The sequence below is a fragment of the Haliaeetus albicilla genome, chromosome 16 (assembly GCF_947461875.1).
Source record: "Haliaeetus albicilla chromosome 16, bHalAlb1.1, whole genome shotgun sequence".
In the NCBI taxonomy this organism is placed as follows: Eukaryota; Metazoa; Chordata; class Aves; order Accipitriformes; family Accipitridae; genus Haliaeetus; species Haliaeetus albicilla.
This window is the reverse complement of record NC_091498.1, coordinates 32,934,844-32,954,365: the sequence shown is the minus strand read 5'-3', so window position 1 is coordinate 32,954,365 and position 19,522 is coordinate 32,934,844. Positions and strand designations below refer to the sequence as shown.

The following is a 19,522-nucleotide window of genomic DNA, read 5'->3' as shown; positions in this document are numbered from 1 at the left end:
GCTCACATGCATGGAAAATCCCTGTGGCTCTTTGTGCTCTCTGTTTTTCCAGACAGCCTGAAAGGTAAGGATAGGATTTTAAAAAGGATGCTGTATGCAATCTGCAGGGTGTACTGTGAAGGAAGCCTCTCTTGCGGGTCACCAATCCTAAATCCCAATGGGAATAAGCCTTAGTCCCTATTTTCTGGGTGTTTCACCAAAAAGCTTTGATTCCCAAGCTCTGCTTATTGATGCTGGTGGGTTAAATGTATTCCCAGCTGCCCACCCCCTCCCTTCCCTGGGTACCAGCAGCCAGGAGTTGCATCCCACCCACCCCAGCAAAAGCCCTGGAGGGTTTGTAAATCAAACCCCTTCAGAGGTGGCACATGTGCCCCTCAGCATCCATGGGGCTTGGAAAGCCTCATCGGCTGTGAAATGGGAAACTCGAGGTCTCTTGAGACCTGCAAGGGTCGGCTTGCTGGAAATCAGGTGAACCACCCCAAAATGTTTTTTCTCCTGTGATGGTCAAGGAGAAGTGGTTTTTCTTGGCAGTTTAAGGAAGACTAATGGAGGTCAAGTGGGGCTTCAAGCTGTTCGTGGGAGCCAGGTCGTGCTGTGATTTGTGATGGGCAGGAAAATTGGTAAAATCATTCCTCCACCCTCAAAAAAAAAAAAAAAAAAAAATTGATGAGAGGGTTCAGCCCCAAATCCCCCCCACAGTCACCTATTTGCCAAGCTGGCAGGGGGCCCCTAATTTGGCAAAATATTGGGTTGCTGAAACCTCCAGCAGGATTTTTCCCTGGTGTGCAAGAAGATATTTGAGCTGCTTTTTAAGAAAAGCTTTTTAAAAAAAAATCCCCATTTCCCTGGGATCCAGCCTGGTTGCAGCCCCCCCCTTAGCCTGTTGCATTGTCACCGCTGTGCTAATAGCAACCACCGGGCTCATCGTCCCCGGCCCCTCTGCCATCCCGCAGCCATGATTTAATCATGTGCCATGTGACAGAGCTTTGCCTTGAGCTGCCACTGCCAAATAACCCTATCAGTCCATGTGTGTGTGTCCGGCCTGTTTTGGGGTGAGGAATGGGGAATTACTGATCCCTGTGCAGCTTTTCTGGATTTTTAGGGCTACTACTGCATCCCCATCCATCCCTCTCTATTCTGGACCAGATGATGACCACAGCCCCACCCCAAAGGTCATTTTTCTCACCTCCTCTGCCCTGTTTCTGCATGTTTTTTAGCCAAACTATGTTTTCGCTAGGGCAGATGGAGTTATAAAACCTCATAAAAAGAGTGGCAAATCCCACCCTAATAAGTCAGTTGGCTCAGGTGTATGTTGTAGCTGAACACCTTTGGATCACCATGGGACTTTATTAACTTCTACTTGTTGCCTTTATCCAGGTCGTGGGGTGTGGTGAGCAGTGCGAGTTCCATGACCTTGCCCATAACTTCTTTGGTGGAAGAAGCACCCCTTCTCCCTTCTTTTTTTTAATGTTTTTCCCTTTATTTTAACTAGTTTTCAGTCTATAACCTTCACAGCTTTTTTGGGGTGTCCCGTGAGAGTCGGGACCTCTTTCTTTGGCACATCACACCCAATCCCGTCTCCATCACCTAGAGCTCTGCTATAATCTCTTCTAACCTGGCAGCTGGAGAGGGCATTTTCCCAGGTGATCCCCGGTCCCTGTTTGGACAGACATCATTGTCCCCCATCTCGTCTTCAAGCTTTCGGTGAAGCCTGCCTCATCCTTTCTCCTTACCCTGGATCTGACCTTTTCTCCCTGCTCTGGAGCTCCTGCCAGCAGCTGGGAGATGCTTGTCCTGATATGATCGACCCATTTTCCCCTCCATCCCATACTGGATATTGCCCCAGGTGAAATTAAAGTTCGATACTGGAGGTGCCTGTTGGAAAGGCCCCTCCAGGGGCTTATTTGGGCCATGGCCAAGGATTTTCCTGGTGGATTCAGCCGTCCTGAGACCCTCCCGAAGAGCAGCATCTCCTGTGGTGAGTAGTGCTTTTGTCTTTGGGTTCAGGGTTTGGGGTTGTTGGGGTTTTGCCTGGATGCAGAATGGGGTAACTCTTTGAGATGTCAATTTTTTATTTTTTTTTTTTTTATTGCTTGGCAGCCAGTGGGTTGTAATATTGCTTGTAAAATCCAGGTGTTCCCTGATCATCCACACGTAGGGGGAGGACTGGTGGGATGAGTGCTTGGGACATGGAAAAGGGGATGGAAATCCCAGATTTCTAGAGTTTTCTGCACTGGTGGGGACTGCAATGGTCCCAGGTGGCTGCTTGCCTCTGCAAGGGTGCTCTGCTTCTGGGTGCAAGCAGTACCCTTTCCTGCAGCCCTGGAGATGACCCAAGGGGGCCCCCAGCAGCTCATTTAGAAACAGGGAGAAAGTCCTCCAAATAGAATAATAGTAGTAGTAATAATAATAACAACAAAAAAAGCCAAAGCAGCGGAATGGGGAGGCTTAGCGCTGCCACAACTCTCATGTGTGGATTTGCAGGTGTGTAGTAAGGGCTCAACTGGACCCATCTCAATAACTTTGAAAAAAATCCCTTTAAAATTATTCCCATATAAATGCATGCTTTTTAAAATCATTTTTTTAATTTCCTGCTTCTGCTTCTAATGTAACTACCTGAGGATATGTGAAGCCTGCAAGGGAGCAGGGTGGGAGGGAGCACACCATGTCTTGTCTTGGATAACGCTCTTGAGTTAGTTTGGATCAAGTTGCCTCAGCTGTAAAGGTCTCTGACGTGGCTGGGAGGAAAAACTACCCTGGGGAAAGAGGAGAAAAACCTGCTGCCCAACCTGCCAGTGGAAAAATAATTGGGGCTTGAGTGCTTGGTCATCAGCGGCAACTTTGGGGGCTGCTAAAGCATCTTTTAACCTACCTTTAGGTAAAAGAAATGCAGCTGTGCCTTTGCCGGGTGGCGGGGGGACGTGACGAGTGGGTGCGCTGAGCCGGGGAGAGGTGGCACCCATTCCTGGTGGGCTATCGGCCCCAAAAGGCAGCGTAGCCACCGGGCAGGTGGCAAGGAGGCAGCAGAGGCGGTCAGGGCAGCCTGGGACGGGGGAGGAGAAGCCAGTGTCACCCCACGGGGTTGTCACCGCGGGTGGCCCCTTGCCCGCCTGGAGCACCGGGTGCCCGTTCCCTCGAGCGAGGGCTCAGCCAGTGCCGCCGGACCATGCCCGCAGGTAATTTTTCTCCCTGCTCTATGCATTAATCAAATAATTTTACAGGCAAGAGGGAAGGGGGGGTGGAAAACCAGTGTTGTGTTCCCCCACTCTTTCTCTAACCACCCCTGCAATATTTTTTCTGCAAGCCCCCGGCTATTTATTGCTGCTTTGCAAACCGAGAAGCAAAGCCACGCTGCTTTGCGAAGTGAAAACCCAAAGATCTGCGGAGGCTCGACCGCTGCCTCGTTTCCCATCGGCTGCTGCCCCGTCTCCCCTCCTGTGGCTTTTGGCCACGCGTGTGCTTCTCCGCGGCCCCGGACGGTGTCACTGCGCGGATGCTGCCGGCTGTGCCAAGGGGTTGAGCTGACACCCAGCACGGGGTTTTGTGGTTGAGCTGTCGTCGCAGCCAGCGCTGAGCCCGGCAGTGGGATTAGCTGTGCAGTGGCTAGCAGAGGGAGGCTGTGAAAGAGATTTCTCTTACCTTCGGATTACTGCAAAGAGAAAAGAGTTGCGGCTTTATTTTTTTTTAAAACTCTTTTTTTTTTTTTTTAATATTCTTTTGGAGCAGTCCAAGAAGAGGGTTGTCTTCCTTGTGCTGCTGCAGGAGGGGAGAGAAAGAGGAGTCGGAGCATCCCCCTGCGATCGCATCATGCCACTTGCCCGCCCCACCAGCCAAATCCCCGATGCCGCTTGGACCTCGGGTTTCAGGGAGATGACGGAGCCCTGGAAAGGTGCTGTTGGCTGCCTTGGCGTGGCCGTCTTCTTCGCCATGACCATCGGCATCATCTCCTGGCAGGCGCTGGAGCAGTCACCGGAGGAGTGGGTGCTGCGGGGCCGCACTGGTGGGATGCTGTGGGAGCGCCGCCGGGGTGCCCTGCTCCTGCGGGCGCTGCCGGCAGGGCGGACGGTGGCGGTGATCGCGGTGGGCAGCGTGCCGGCCACTGAGCCACCTCCGCCACGGGACCGCTGCTGGCACGACGGTGGGCAGTTCTGCTACGCCTGGGAGGAGGATGCCGAGCTCCGGCTCTCCCTCGAGCCCCCGCCAGCCCCCGCCACCGAGTGCTACGGCGTCTGCTGGACCCCTCTGCGCCCCGATGTGATGCTAAAGGTAACGGGGACCCCCGTGCCCTTCTCTGAATGGTGGCGTTTGGGGTAAAAGGAGCCAAAGCGAGGAGGATCTGACCTGAACGCGCAATTTCCCAGCACGGTTATGGGGTTGCACCATGGTCGGGGGCACCCCATCTTCCAAAGCCTCCAGTGGCTGGAGAGTCCCAGATGGGAAAAGCCCCTTTGGAAGCCTCGTGCCCTGATGCCAAGCCACCAAAACACCAAGGGGCTGTGGCCACCTCCTCTCAGTGCCGCATTGGTAACCCCCGGGTGGGAGAACCGTGTTTATATAGAGACAGAATAAATAACTGCCTAAGATCACAATGTTGGCGAGAAACGTGAGGCGCTCAGGAAGGTCTCTCCCAACCACAGACACAATGTGGCAGCTCTCTCGGGATGGAATTAATCCATGTCCACTGCTGCAAAAAATTATGGGGGCTTGGTTTTTTTTTTATCCTTCTCAGTTTTCTCCTTCAGTTAAATAAAAGCAGACTCTGAAAGTGAGCCTGAGGGAGGGGAAGGAAAAACCCCATCAGACTGCAGCGTCCTGTTGTGGGGAGCCCTCAGGACAGGTGAGGGAGCGAGATGAGATCTTGCGGGGATGGGGATTTCTTCCCCTTTAGCTGTAAATTGCCTGTTGACATCATTTTGGGCCAGTGGAAGGTGTTGCCTGAACACAACTGCTGCGCATGGGGCTGATTTTCCTTTGCTGACATCCATTTGGGGTGGTTGAGAGGATGAGCAAGAAAAAAAGTGGGGGAAAAAAAAATATTCTAAAAAAAAAAAATCAAAACCAAAAACCTATTGGAAAATATGATTCAGTGAAATTTAAGAGTTAAGGATAGGCTTTTTCCACTCCCCCCCCCCTTCGCAGCTGGTGTAACTAGTTCAGCTGACACCTGGTACAGCTATTCTGAGCCTCCAGGGTTTCCACTTTAATAATTCACATCTCCTCTCCCCACCCCTTAGTGAGGCTTAACCTCTCTCTGCCCCCACGGCAGAAACAAGCTCAGGGCTCCAGGAGCGCTGCCCGAGCCTTGGGATCGGGGTCGGGGTGAATAAAACTACGTTGTGTTGAGTTGGGAGGTCGTTGTGTCCCTCTCTGCCCGTCCCACCCTCCCTCCGCAGCCCCAAATCGCCAGGCTTTCGGGGAAGCCCGTCCCCGCTTGTGAAGTCATGCGGGATGCTAAGTCCTGCTGATCCCTGCTTTGGCAGAAAGGGGAAAGTTTTTAGAGGCTTTGAAGTGAAAATTGATGGTTTCTGAAGGGAGGCAGGTCAAGGATGGGGATGTCCCCTGGGACCAGCAGCTTTTGGAGATGGCTCATTGCTCTGCTGCCCCGTCAGCCCTATGAGAAGTGCCCCAAATACCCAAACTGATTTAGTCTAGCTGAGGGAATTACTCTTTATTACTAGCCCTCAGGGAAGAGGGAGGCTTTGCCCTGGGAGACAGCAGAAAACCCACAAGTTACCCCAGGGACACTGCAGTGCTACTGAGATGAGCACTCTCAACAGGGTTAAAATCTCCCTCTGTGCATGCAGGTGGGGATAGCTGCAAATTCAGGTCATAAATTCACCCCAGAAACACTGCAGAAAGTAGCTAGGAGAAGTTTTGGGGGAGTTTTTTTGTTGTTTCATTTGTTTGTTTTTAAAAACCCCAAACAGATTTGTACAGGATGGGTTTGTGAAAGCACTGTCACTGTATTTTAAAGGCACTGCCTTGAATTTTCCACCTCCACTGTCACTCTTGTCCTGCAGCAACATGCACCTGTGAAGCCTCTTCGCTTAAACAGTTTTCAGCATCTTTTCACCGGCAACTCAAAAACCCATTAATTTTTGATAATTGTGGTGAATGCAGGAATGTAACCAGGTGGGCTCTCCGAGGCATGGGGTATCACGCGTGGGTGTTACCTCTGGGTCACCAGCCTGCTTCACAGCAATTTTATTTAAGTACATTTACCTAAAACTGGCAGGCCTTGGGGAAGATGTCTTGTGGGTTTTTTTATTTTAGAGGAAACCATAATTTTTAAGCTATAGAGTTTTTATTCCTGTGGTGGGATTTTTATATTCCTCTACATGGCTGCATGTTGAATGCAGATGCATAAGGGGAAATGGAAGAAAAATTGTTGTCTTTGGCTTTAATTAGCAAGTTAAGACTTGTTGTTGAAGGTAAACAAAGTGCATAACTTGCACTTTTGACTCTTGCTACAATTTTTTTTTTCTCTTCCTACTCTTACACCATTTGATAACTTTAATAAGTTGCAAACTGAGAAATCAAGCGGTTAGGAAGAATTTCAGCATTTTGTTGTACCTGGAAGCCCAGCTCTTGTTCTTGTGGAGGAAAAACTTAAACCCAAGTATCTTCTACCAGGTTAGATATGGGAAGCAAAGAGTGAGCACGCACTGCTTTTTGCATAAAACACCTAAATCTCATGGGGTTGGGGGTTTTCCTCCTGCAAAAAGACCTGTCCCATGACTGGTCTGACAACACTGGAATAACTTGCAGGGGGTTTGCCTCTCCAAATGCAATTACTCGCACATTCGTCCTCACCTCGAGGCGTTTATCACCATCTGATGATGCTCTCTTGGCTGCAGGATTGCTTCTCCATGGCCAACGTCTCCTGGTACGGAGGGGCGAGCATCCGCGCCCAGCGCTGGCCACTCAACGGCGCCGAGAGCCATGCACAGCCCTTTGTCAGTGGTGACTTCAGCAAAAACCCTGCTGGCTACGGGCCTGTTTTGGAGAGATACTTTTTAGGCTCGACAGGTAATTGCATCCTTCCCTGTCCAATGCCCTATTGCTTTAATCCCTGTGTTTCTCCATCCCTCTCCCCATCTATAAAGCAACTAGTCTAAGAGCAGGATAGATGTCTCCGAGATTAAAATATCCTACAAATGTAACGACAGCTGGCAGCAGGACACAAAGGACGGATCCCATGCTGCCTCATCCCTGGGGAAAAGGCCATGATATTAAACCTCAGTGCACCTAAGCTGTGTTTACAAGTCAGTGCCTGAGAAGATGGGATTGATCCAAGTCACCCCAGGGAAATCCCATGCTCTTGATGTGTCCCTTTTAAGCAGAGATCTGTGTCCATTGCTGCATCCTCCAACTCCACTTCAGTGGCTTCACCCTGAGCTCACGGGTCCCTGATGCTGGTATGGGGTGCTGGATGCAGGCATGAGTTCACCTGCTGTTGCCATTTTTGGGTGGATATTTAGATTATTCTGTAGAATGCCAAACTTCAGATATTCCCCCAAATTAATCAACTGATCTGCATCTGCCCTGCATTGATGAAGCTGAAGCCGCTGCCTAAGCTGAATGCAGAGCAAAAAGGCAAGAAAGGGAGCAAATCCAGCCCTTGAAAGGCATTTTGGAGGTTAAAAAGGAATAGCAGAAACAGAGAGTGGGGGGTTGCTTGCATGGCCGGATCTGTGGCCGGGATCAATCTGGGAGGTCCTGCTACCAGTTCGGCTCTGCCTTGCGCATCCCCGTCCCTGTGGCCACCAGCGTGAGGACCGAGAGGACCCAGGTGCTTGCTGAGGCACCGTTTTGCTCTTCTTTCCCCAAAGGAGTGACGGTGACAGTGGCGCCCGACGTGCCCCTTTTCGTCTCGCTGGAGAGCAATAGGCATTTCTGCCTGGAAACGCCGGCGGGGAGAGCCGCCGTGCCCCTGCGCTACCTCCTCTGCGTCAGCCCAGACGTTGCAGCCGCCCACCAGCTCGTGGGCAGCCGGCTTGTGGGGCAGGGGCGGGCGCTGCCGGACATGGCCCTCCTGGGGTAAGATGCTCCTTCCCTCCCGGCTACGGGGTTGCTTTCCAAGCCCTTATCCCGGTCGATGCCCTGAGCATCTCATGCCGGCACAAGGCACGAACCCCTCTGCCTCCCCGGCTCTTTCCACCACGCAGGTCTCCCATCTGGCGGTATCACGGCCCGGCGGGTTCGGCTGCCAAAATAAAACGAGGTCTGAGGTCGCTGGCCAAGAGGCTGAAGCGGCATCATCTTCAGGAAGGGGTCCTGGCCCTGGGCGAGCGCTGCACTGCCATCCTCGCTGCCGCGGTACGTCCCGTCCTGCCGGCCCTCAGGCTCGAAAGGCAAACGGAGAGCTGCCGTCAGCCCTGCTCTCAGCACGGTTAAATCCCTATGTGTAAAATGCAAACACGCCTGTTTTGTGGGGTGGGGGCTGGGAACTTCCCCTCCCTGAGAAGGGATGCTCGGTCTGGAGTTTCACCTTGCGCAGGCGGTGACACCCAGCAGCTGGTCCTCGGCGGCTTTGCCACTCCTACAAAACCCCTTTTTTCTGCCTTTCCCTCCCCACAGGACCACGTGCCCTCGGAGCGGAGGAAGAGGCACGTCTCGACCCGCAGCTGGGACCCTTCCCTGATCGAACCGCTGCAGCTCTCCATCACGCTGTCCCCGTACGCCAGCATCGCCTCCCCGCTCTTCTTGCGCTCGTTGCGGGACGGCGAGGCAGCGAGCTACTGGCTGAGTCTGCAGCCCCAGTCCGGGGGCTGCTCGGTACGAGACCCTCCTCCAACCCCTGAACCTGCTGCTCAACATAAAATCAAAATTAAAGCTGAATAAATGCTTGCAGAGGAGGACAACCTGATCCTCTTGTGTTGGGGGCAAAGCAATGTCTGGGGGAGCAGCTTTTCTCCTTTTTCATAAGGAAGCAGCTTTCAAATTTGCACTTCCAAAAGACACTTTTAGAAATTGCCAGTGTTCAGAAAATCCCCCTCAATTCCCTTTTTTGCATTCATTTTAATGATATGCCAATTTGCCATCAACTCAGGGATTTTTGGCAGGGGGGGAACATTGAGAGAGGGTTTACACTTCTTGCGCGTTGTGCCACAATGGTGCAAATTGTGGTATGGCAGGATGAGGGCAGAGCGGGTATCCTCCAGCCCTGCACCCTGGGGTTGTCAGGATATTTTGTGGATCTGATAGACACTTTCATCCTCTGCCGCAGGTCCCGCTGCTGACCACGTGGAAGGGGCAGCTTTGCGCCCGCCTGAACATCACCAGCGAGGCGGCACTAAGCTGGTACCTGGCACGTGCCCGGCGCCTGCGGCAGGTGCTGGGAGCCGCGTACGTGGTCTTCGAGGGTGCCGAGGGCAATGCTTTCCTGGAGCAAGATGTCCCACCTCCTGCAGAGCTGATGGGCGACCGATACACTGGGGCGCTGGCAGCGGCGCTGGCAACGCTGGGAAACGCCACTGTCATCAGCGCCGGTGCCAGGTGGGTACCAAGGAGAAGATACTTTGCTGGAGCCGATGGCTGCATGAGCTGCCTGGGAGATGGTTGAGGTGATGCTTTAAACGTGCCCTTGGGATGCCAAGACACCACTCAGCACCCAGGGAAGGAGCATGGAGGTGGTCTAGAGCAATATGTAGGGAGGGATTGCTCTCGTATCTCCTCTTCCTCTCTTTTGGAACATTTTAATTATTTTTCTTAAAAGTCTCAAAGCATAAAAATGCTTAAATGCATTAATGCCAGATGCAATAAAAACACATCTTGTCATTTATGGCCATTCAAGCTCTGGGTCACTGCCTCTTCTGTAGGAGGGAGAGGGTAAACCCTGGAGTCTTGGCCAAATCCCTGTGTTGGTAATCGCTTGTGGTGTCAAACAATTGCACTTTTCTGACTTTTCATGCTTGCATAGCCCACAACAGGGTTCATTTATTAACTATTAACATGGGGACCCTTTGGTCAAAGGCACCAAAAACTATTACTTTTTTCCCATCATTTTCATGTTTGGCAGATGCAAAGGGATTTGAAGGCTGTTTGCAAAATGACTTATTTCATGTTGTGGATGAGCTATCAACAGTAAATTGTATGAGAAGGCAACTTTGAAATAGTTCATTTTCAAAGAAAAAGCAGTTTCACATGCCAAGGTGGTGATGGGCTCTTACTCAGCCATCTGCAAAACCAGAGTTGTGGAAATCCCCCTTTTTCTAACCATTTTTTAGTCCGACCAGGATCATACCTTTCCTCGTGGGCAGTTTCCATACCAGAAGTGTTTCATAAACTCTCACATCAGCCTGACCACCTCCTGAGATGAAAAAATGTCCCTGGGAGACCTCTGGGGAGTCAGCAAATGGGTGGGAGGTTGAGGAGGAAACCAAACTCTAGGAGCACACCCCCCCCCCCGCCCCATGGTTCAATGAGCTCCAGACCATTTTTCAAGCCAAAGCTCATCATGAAGGTCCAGATATGACCCTTTTTGGCCACAAGAAATACTGTGTCCTGTACGGGGCTGCTTGATGATGTGATCCCCTAACCGCCTCCCCCTCCTCCACTCCCCCCCCCCCAAGTAAACCCAAGGCATAGAAATGCTATTGGGGAAAAAAAATTATGGGGAAAATAATGTTTTCTTCTGGGGGGCAGATAAAACTGCTGTCAGGAATGACAGCTGCTCAGTGTGAAACAGAGGAGCGCAAATGAAAACCAGGAGGCGAAATCCTCCCTGCAGGACATGTCCCCTGTGCCATCCATGTCGCAAGGAGGTTGGTGCTTTGGGTTTGGGGAACCGCGTGGACCTGGGGCTGAGGGTGCTGTTGGGATACCCCAGCTGGTGTCACGGGTATGTTTTCTGTGAGCATTTTGCCATATGAGAAGTAGCGAGAAGACAGCTGCAACCCAGAGCGTGGCTGTGCTGCCATCAAGGTGGGCCACCAAATTGCGGTCCTCATGAGATCAAGCCAGGAGAAGGAAAGTTTTGAATAGGGGATTTGGGGAGAAGGAGGAGGATTGGGGTTGCCCAACTAGGCAGGGCAGGTGCAGTGGGTGGGAGTGGTATTGGGGAGAACTGATTTCCTTCCAATGGAGATGCCAAGTATTTGGAGAAACCCGTATCTGACCACAGTGACTGCCAAGACAGCCAGGCGTCAGAGAGTTTCGGCTCCTGCGAGCCAGCTAAAAACATTGGGTTTGTGCTTGTTTCCCTCAGATCCAGTCATCTACCGCTCTTCGTCCAGATGAGCCCGCTGCACTCAGACTGGAGCCATGCTGGGCTGAAGGGGGTTATTCCCTCCGTGCTGCACTACAGCCTCTTGGGCTACAACTTCTTCATCCCCGATGCAGTAGGTAATAATTTCTTTTCTGCTTTTTCCCCCTATTTCTGGCTCTTCTGAAGAGACTTTTGCAGCAGTTGTTCAGGCGGGAGGAGCATGGGAGTTACGTTTGCACCGTCTGGCTTAGGTGAGCTATATGAAGGCTTGAAACACTTTGTTCCCAGTACCCAATTTTCTGCTGTGCTGACTTGATTGGGTTGCATGTTACTAGGGAATTGACTGAGGAATTGAAAACAAAAAAACATGTTGTAAATTTTAATAGGCAGCCCTAGAAGCAGCCAGGTCTCTGGGGGATGCCCTTCACAGAGCTTAACCACAGGCGGAGGGCAGCCCGCCACCTCTCGCGGCTTTGCTTGAGCTAAAACCCACCCAGCAAAAGAGAGGATGGAGCCCACAGCTGGGAAACTGCATGCCCAGGCTCCTGGCTGGGAAATAGATGTTCCTAAAACACTAGCAGCCCTGCTCCAAGTTTGTGTTTCTGCTCCAAAGCACAATGGATTGAGAAATCCTTAAATAAAAACATTATAGAAGTCAAGAAACAATCCTTTAATTGGGGCCAAGCAGCTCGTTTTTCCCCTCTTCTTGGAGGTGACTGGGTTATTTGTGTCTAAAACGTGCCCCAAACACAGAGAGGCTGCACGTGAAGTGTCAGACCCAGAGAGTGGAGCTGCAAAGGCAGTCCTGAAAAAGGGGGCTGTTGAGCAATGTTTCAATTTGGCCTCTATTTTTAGCCAGTTTTCCTTAGAAAACAAGACTTAGGCGATCACAGCATGCCAGTTCCCGCCCCAGAGATGTGGAACCCATTGGCTTATTTCAGTCGAGCTGGATGAGAGAGCAGATCCCGCCTGCGTGGAGGGGGTTGTGGCGTGCGGCCCGTTGGGTTGTGTCACCACAGCTTGGGAGATGTAATAGGGAACAGGGGCTGGTCAGGATGGGAAAAGCCTCTGGCAGAAATGGGGTTTTGTAGATGGTTTGGGTGAGCCCTCGGTGTCGGGGGGGGGGGGATGGGGGTTATACCACTTCTAGGAGAAGCTGTGCCAGATTTTCGGAGCTCCTAGGGATGCTCCAGCCCCAAGGGCTTCATTTCCCTTTCCCTGTCCCATCCCATCCTCTCTTGTTCTTCCCAAGCCCCTCTCTGGTGTTTCAGAGGGGAACTGGAATGCCCTTCCATGACATGTTTCTGGTTAATTAGTCAGCAATACTGGATCCAAACTAGAGGAATATTTTCTTGTGATGCTTCGTCTTTGCACATCAAAGTGGCAAAGGAAAGTCCAGCATTTTCCCAACGCTTTTCTTTGCAGGAGAGAAATCCTATTTTTACAATGCCCCAGCATGTCTGGTCCTAAAATGGCCAGAGATGGATGTCTGATTGACGTTTGCTGATGGTGCTCAAGGAAGAAAAACACGGGTGGGGAGAATTCAGCCCCTCTTGCAATGGGGTAACATGTCCTGCCCGCATGGTGAGCAGGTCGTTTGGGACTCATCCCACCATGAGATGCCCCCAAGCAGCTTTGCTCAGCTCCTTGTCCCCGGCAGGAGGGAGCCTGGCCAGTGACACCCCAGGGGACCCGGAGCTGTACGTGCGGTGGCTGCAGATTGTGACGTTTCTCCCCGTGATGGCCTTCAGCACGCCGCCCTGGCTCTGCTGCGACGCCTGGGTATGTACTCCCATGCCCTGTGGAGGAGGACACGGTGTCCCTTATATGACAAACACCCCCAAAAGCCATTAAGGTCCCTACTGGGGAAAGCCGAGGCTAAAAATCTCTGTCCTGTTCTTGCTACCCACAAAATCCTGCTCCCTGCCCCAGCAACCAGATCGCTGTACGCTCTCAGCAGTATTTCTGCTGCAAAATTCATGTGAGTTTTTGTGGCTTTATACTTCACAGCTATGTGCAACCATGGGACCAGTATCTGCAACACCTGTAGAAATGACAGCAATCGTCATGTGTGTCTCTCCCTCCTTTTTGCTGCTGGAGTTCTTTAACTATTTGGTCAAACTATAATTAATATCTACAGCAAGGTGAAGCCTGCAGATTCACATTTGAGATCTTTTTAAACAGTTGGAGGCATTTTCCCAGGGATGTCACCTTTAGGGCAATAAAAGGGGAGAGTGATTCTTAAAATTAGGGGGGCGGGGGAAATGTCATTAAATCTCTTTGCCAGCAGCAAAAAAGTTCATTGCTTTGGTTAGACATCAACACCTTGGTGGATATCACCAGTCAGCCGCTGTCCCCAGCTTTTGCATCTAATGGGAATAAATCCACTGTATGAACCCTGTTTGCGCCTTGTTAGCTGCCATAACTTGACCAGGATGTTGCAATTTGCTAATCTCTCTTCCCAAGGGGGGAAAAAAATAAATATGTATGTATGTATATTTTCTTTTCTTTCTGCTTGTTCTGCTGTTTATTGGGCAAACGACTTGTTATGGGTTTCTTTTTCTTCCCCCACCCTGCAGGTCCTGAATCTTACCCGGCAATGCATACAGAGGCACCAGGACTTCGTCGTGCCGCTCCTCCTAAAATACAGTGAGGAATGGCTTAGTTTGGGGTACCCCATCTTCCGGCCGGCATGGTGGCTCAGTCCCACAGATCCAACTGCTTTTACCATAGAGGATGAATTTCTCATTGGAGATGAGGTAGGAAATGTGGGGACTGAATACCTTCAAAGGGTAAGTGGGGGCAAATAAGGTGCCCCCTGTGCTCGCCCATCTGCCTCTTTGCATCCTACCTGAAAACAGTGCTCATACAGAGGTTGTGTGAAACTGAAGGGCTGAGGGGACCCTGTTGGCTCCTTCAGGTTTGCAATTTAGAAAATTGTGCCTCATCCTCCCATTTTTGTAAGGAGACCTTTTATTTTGTGCAGTGGCATCACTTTATCTTTGTCCCTCCTGCTTTGCCTGGGTGCAGCATCCCAGCAGCTCAAGATTTTGGCAGTTCCTACATTGTTTTGTTTTTTTTTTTTTTCATTAAAAGCATAATCATAGTATTCATGGTATTGCATTCATTTTGCATGAACACGTTGGGCTGTCTTTACATGGAGATGCTGCTAATCATGGGGACATCATCTCCCTAAAAAAAAAAATCCCAAACCCAAAAGCAAAGCTCAACAGGAGCTTGTTTCTTGTTTTAATATAAAAGCAGCTTGTGCTGCAGAGTTATCTTTTCGGGCTCTGCTTGCAACCTCCAACAGATACTGCAATACCTGATTTTCAAGCTTGAGTTTCTGGCCACAGATTCTGTGGATTCAATTTATAGATTTTTTTTTTTTTTTTTTTTTAAAAGGAAACTTTCACTGCAGGAAATTACTTTTTAAGAAGCAGCAGAAAGACATTTTAGCAGAGAGCTCAGATAACCAGGTGTGAAAGCTTTAAAACGCACATCCTTGGCACAAATGAATTCTAGACTAGCATTGTGCAAGCACAGAAGTTGGAGGGAACTGAGGCTTTTCTGCTGTCCCAACATGCTGTAGAGCACACGTTTGGGCAGTAACAATGGTATTAGTTAAAACTGTGAGCATGCTAAAACCTAGTTCCTTCCCCCAAAATCTCTCAAACTGAAGAATCCCTGATGCAATTGAATCAGCCAGGGCAGAAATGTGGTCTGTGTTAGTGAGGTGAGATTCCCAGTAAAATACCACAAACTCGGGGGGGGGGAACAGTCGGGGCAGCTTTAGCCCTCTCTCCCAGGAGGCGCAAAGCTTTGGCTTGGCTGAAAGCTCCTAAAATACAGTAAAATGTGATGTCTGCTCCACAAACTTGTCAGGGCCAAGCCCTTCTGGCAAAAAGCTTGCCTGATTTCCAATCCCTCCACCCCCCTGAAAGAGCCTGAGCTTGTGGCAGGAGAGCCCAGACAGGGGATGTTTTGACTTGGAAGCTGGAAGAATAGAAATGCACTCCAAACCCAGCTTTGGTGCAATTTGGAGCATCATTAACAATAAACTACTGGAAAATACACAGGGGGGTTCTGTCCTGGTATGGTCTGAGGCAGGACTAAGTGCTAGGATGCTGGGATAAACCTCTTGAGCATCGTCCCTCAGTGCAAGCAGGGTGCTGACAAACTCGGCTTTGTGCTATTGCTGAAGCCCTCCTGCTTCTGAGTTGCGTCCCAGGCTTTCTTGCAGGTAACTCTGGGCTGCTTTGAAACCTGACTTTCAGGCTGTGATTTGTACATGCATTACTTCCAGATGTCATTCATCCAGATCTCTTGGCAGCACACTTTCAATCTGAATCAGGCCGGACAATGTATCTGTCAAATTAGCAAGAGTGCTCAATAAGCAGTTTTTATGTCAGATTTTTGCTGACTACCAAGGGAAACAAACATCTGCTGCCTTTGAGCAGACAGGACAGCAATGCCTCTGGGTTTCTGCAAGCAGTTTTGGGAGGCGGTGGTGTGGGACTGCAGTGGTCGGGGTGGTTTTGATCCTTGACTAGAGGTCTTGATGGATTTAACACTGCACAGCCATATTCCAGCATTGCTCATGAGCAAACTTCCACTACTGCAAAAAGGAATTGGAGCTGACCGCTATTGACTCCTTCCAGCAAAGCGTACTGAAATATAATAGCAAAGAGACAAGTTTCACTGATTTGGCAAAAAAATATTGTCAGGTGCTGTTTTGTGGCTGTGACGCAGCATCACTGCTTGTCAGTGCCATCTGCCTAGTGAAAGTGGATGCTGCAAGAGGCAGGGAAGCCAGGTCTTGCTGCCAAATATATTTATGAAGGCCAGGAGGGTCCAAAAGTGTCCCCCAAGGTGTGCCAAACACCACAACATCTCCCTGGGACAATGCTGCCATGTAGCTCAAGGAGCATCACTAAGGGGTGCAGGGATAAGTCCCCAGCACTTGCTCTTTGCTGTTGACCAGGACTTCCAAAAATGGGGTATAAGAGGGACTGATCCATAAATTTCATATCCAGTTTTCACTATTTAGCCTTTTTTTTCCCCCTCCTTTAATGGTCTTTCTAGAGTTTTAATTTTTTTCCTATCATCCTCTCTTTTTTTTCATCATCATGTGAACCCAGTTCTGCACAAATACAAATCAAAGTCTCAGTGTTCAAGCAGATTTAAACTGAAGCCAAAGCAGCTAGTTTGGTGGGGGGTGGTTTTTTTTTTTTCTTTTTAGAGAAGCTTTGTTTTTTCTTGCAAAACTCTTATTTAGGGCCCTGAAAACCTCTTTCAGCTTCTGAAGTGAAATAATTCATCAGGAATAAATATTCTCAGAATGTTGGAAACTGCTTTTCCCATAAAGCAAGGAGGAAAAAAAAAATAATCTCTAAAGTTCCTTGGAGACTGGATTACTTTGACTAAGTCATTGGGGAGGAGTGAGCAGAGCACATTTCTCCTTATGCCTCATGTCTGAATGGGACTCACTGATTTGTGACCCAAGTGCAACTTTTTTATGCTTTCATTTTTATATGCTGTTTAAAATGCAATTGCCAATATGCCAAGGCTGCCGGCTGGGATTTTCATGAACATTTAAGGGCATTGGGCAGCTAAATCCCTTGAATCTCCAAAGGAGCCTTGAGTCCATAGAATGATAAATGTGAATATGTTGCCTGAGATTCTGTATATCATGTTGTATATTTTAAACACAAGCTTTTCCTAGGGTTTATGTAACCTGCAATGCTTAATTAGTCTGAGAGGCTGAAACACAAATCTTTCTTCTAAATGCAGGAGAGAAAAGGTGGGGAGGGAGGGTTAAGTTGCCTGGAGAGCAGCCCTGAGCAGAGGGCTTTTGAAGCCCTCCTTTTTAGCAGCCTGGAGCCAAAGCTCTTCTCCCACCCCTATAGCGTGTTCCTTTCTAATTGAAATACAAGTTTCTGCTTGGTTTCATACCAGATTATGAAGATTATGGGAGGAAAGGGAAATTCCCAATTCTGCCCCAAATCCCCTATGCGGCATGGGGATGTCTCTTGCCCTGACTCTGTGCCGCCAATTCCCATTGCAATCCTGCAAAACCTCCTTGGAAGCTGCCCCGTGTGAGCCTGAACCCACCTGCAGCACCTGGGATTTGCTGGCCTGCCGGCGCCCCCCCTGTCTTGCTCAGCCTAGAAGCACGAGTTTTATTTTGCAGGAAACACAGATTTCTGATGGCTTTTTTGTTCAGGTCTTCCAAAATATGAGCTGGATGGTCTCTAGGGGCTACTGCAGGCAAGTAGTAGAAGATCCCAGTACCAGTCAGATGAAGGCCACTGCATCATCCTTTCTCACTGCAATTCAAGAACCCTTGAGCTTACCAGCTTTGGCCTCTGCTTCTTGCATGGATGGATACTTTCATTTGCAGTGATGAGCCAGACTTCCTGATCTTCTCTGTGGTTGTTTGCCTGTCCCTTCAGCCTTGTGGTTTGCTTGGCACAGCTAGCGGTATGTCCTGGCTAATCCTCCAACTGCTAAATTTCTTTCTTTTTTCTTTCTTTTTTTCACTGCAGGTCCTGGTTGCCCCAATAACAGAAAAAGGGCAAACGTGGAGAGATATCTACCTGCCTGGAGAAGGGCATCTATGGATGGACACCAACACTGCCCATGTGTTTGATGGAGGCACCATCCTCAGGAATTACTCCGCCAGCCTTGCAGAGGTGCCGGTTTTTATAAAGACCTCCTAAATTCACAGACTGCTGCAGCTTTTGGACAGTTGACCTCTTTCAGAGCAGCACTGGCCCAATGTGCTCGCTCTTCCTTGAGACTATTTCAGCCTATTTGCACTTTTCCAAGACTTCCCCCCCCCCCTTTTTTTTCCCCAGCAGAAATTGTTTGAATCTTTTATTATTTGCTGTTATTCTTAAATAGCAGAAATACAGCTTTGGCACAAACATACATCCATGCAGAATGCTGACCTATATCTTTCCAGGGTTTTCCCGCTGCAATATGTGTGTGTGTGTGTGTGTGTTTAGGTGGGCACATCCAGCGTTTCCAGATCCCCGGCACCATGCTCAAAGATGTGGCCTTGTCCAGAGAGTGGATTTTCCAGAATGGGAGATAAACATCAGCTTATACCCAATGGGATGCTTTGCATTTAAAGAAAAAAGTATATACAGGGAAAACTAAATATGATAGCTCCATTCATGTGCATGGACATCAGGCATGCTAAATGCTACCTGCTTCTCTCATCTAATCCTGTGTGTATGGTCCCCCAGGAGACTCTTTGGTAACAAGAGCCTGACTTGGAGGATAAATGGAAAACTGGGTGAATTCCAAGTCTATTGGAAGCAGGTTTCTGTGGAAGAAAACTAAAATGGATCAAGCAAAGGAGTGGCTCTAACAGAGCATGATGTGGACAGACAGGATGATTGGCCACCTTGGAATACAAACTCCAGAGTGCAGCACTGAACTCCTGTGTGCCCCAGCTAGTACTTTTCACTGTTTGTTGAATTTTGGTTTTTTCCAATTCTTTATGGCAGTGCAAGAGGGATCCAGTGTGACCAGCCTTCTTCCGCCCAGCAGAAACCATATCAATACACAAAACAGATGTCCCACATGCTGAATATGCATTTAGGGAGATGATTAGCTACTCTGATAACCCAAGTTATGGATTAATGGAATGTTAATGGGGTGATTTCACAGGCTAGCATTTGAGGGCAGAGTGAAGTGGGAGTGAAGAGCAAGTTTCAGCCTGCAGACTGTGCTACAGGCACTGCTGTCAGGCTTGGGTGCACATCCACCCTCCAGCAAGGAACGGCATCAGCAAGCAACTTGTTTTTTTGTGGCAACTGCTGCTGTACCAAGCCACAGCTCTGCTGAAAAAAATGACATGTAAGGGGTACCAGCTCCTCCCAGCACTTTTTCCCTGAAAAGGACAGGAAAGCAAAACAATACAAATAAATTGGTTTGAGCCACAGAAGCCTAGGGCCCTGAGAGGTGAAGAGCTGAGGTGGGGATGTGGGGAGCCACTCAGCTCCTTCCCTGCTCCACAAGAGGTACATGACTGGGCCATGGGGAGCACCCAGAGGAAAATGATGGGGCTTGAGGAGGACAACCCAATGCACAGCCAGGGGTCTAGGCCATTCCAAAATACCCGTAGAGATTCGTGAGACACAGCAAAAGGCACCAGTTGAAAGAAAAGAACCTCTCCCTAACTGCAATACAAAACTTGTTTATTTGAAGGGAGGTCGAGCTAGGGAACGGATTGCCCAGAGGGGTTCCGGAGGCTCCGTCCTTGGCGATCATCAGAGCCTGACTGGATGCAGCCCTGGGCAG

At 49.7% G+C, this 19,522-nt stretch overlaps 1 protein-coding gene across 3 annotated transcripts; it reads left to right on the top strand.

Moving 5' to 3' along the window:
* Positions 1 to 1,228: 1,228 nt before the first annotated feature.
* Positions 1,229 to 19,522, top strand: LOC104313887 (myogenesis regulating glycosidase (putative)). 3 transcript variants are annotated; one of them, XM_069804401.1, is made up of 11 exons: positions 1,229 to 2,878; positions 3,763 to 4,266; positions 6,858 to 7,029; positions 7,833 to 8,040; positions 8,169 to 8,319; positions 8,581 to 8,778; positions 9,230 to 9,498; positions 11,210 to 11,346; positions 12,870 to 12,991; positions 13,789 to 13,968; positions 17,758 to 19,522. In XM_069804401.1, exons 2-11 carry the CDS (start codon positions 3,808 to 3,810, stop codon positions 17,929 to 17,931), a joined length of 2,070 nt encoding a protein of 689 aa, XP_069660502.1. In that variant the 5' UTR covers positions 1,229 to 2,878; positions 3,763 to 3,807; the 3' UTR covers positions 17,932 to 19,522. The 3 variants fall into 3 exon arrangements, with proteins under 3 accessions (XP_069660502.1, XP_069660500.1, XP_069660501.1); XM_069804399.1 differs by having other exon boundaries at positions 1,230 to 2,878; positions 3,727 to 4,266; XM_069804400.1 differs by lacking the exon at positions 1,229 to 2,878 and adding an exon at positions 2,924 to 3,176 and having other exon boundaries at positions 3,727 to 4,266.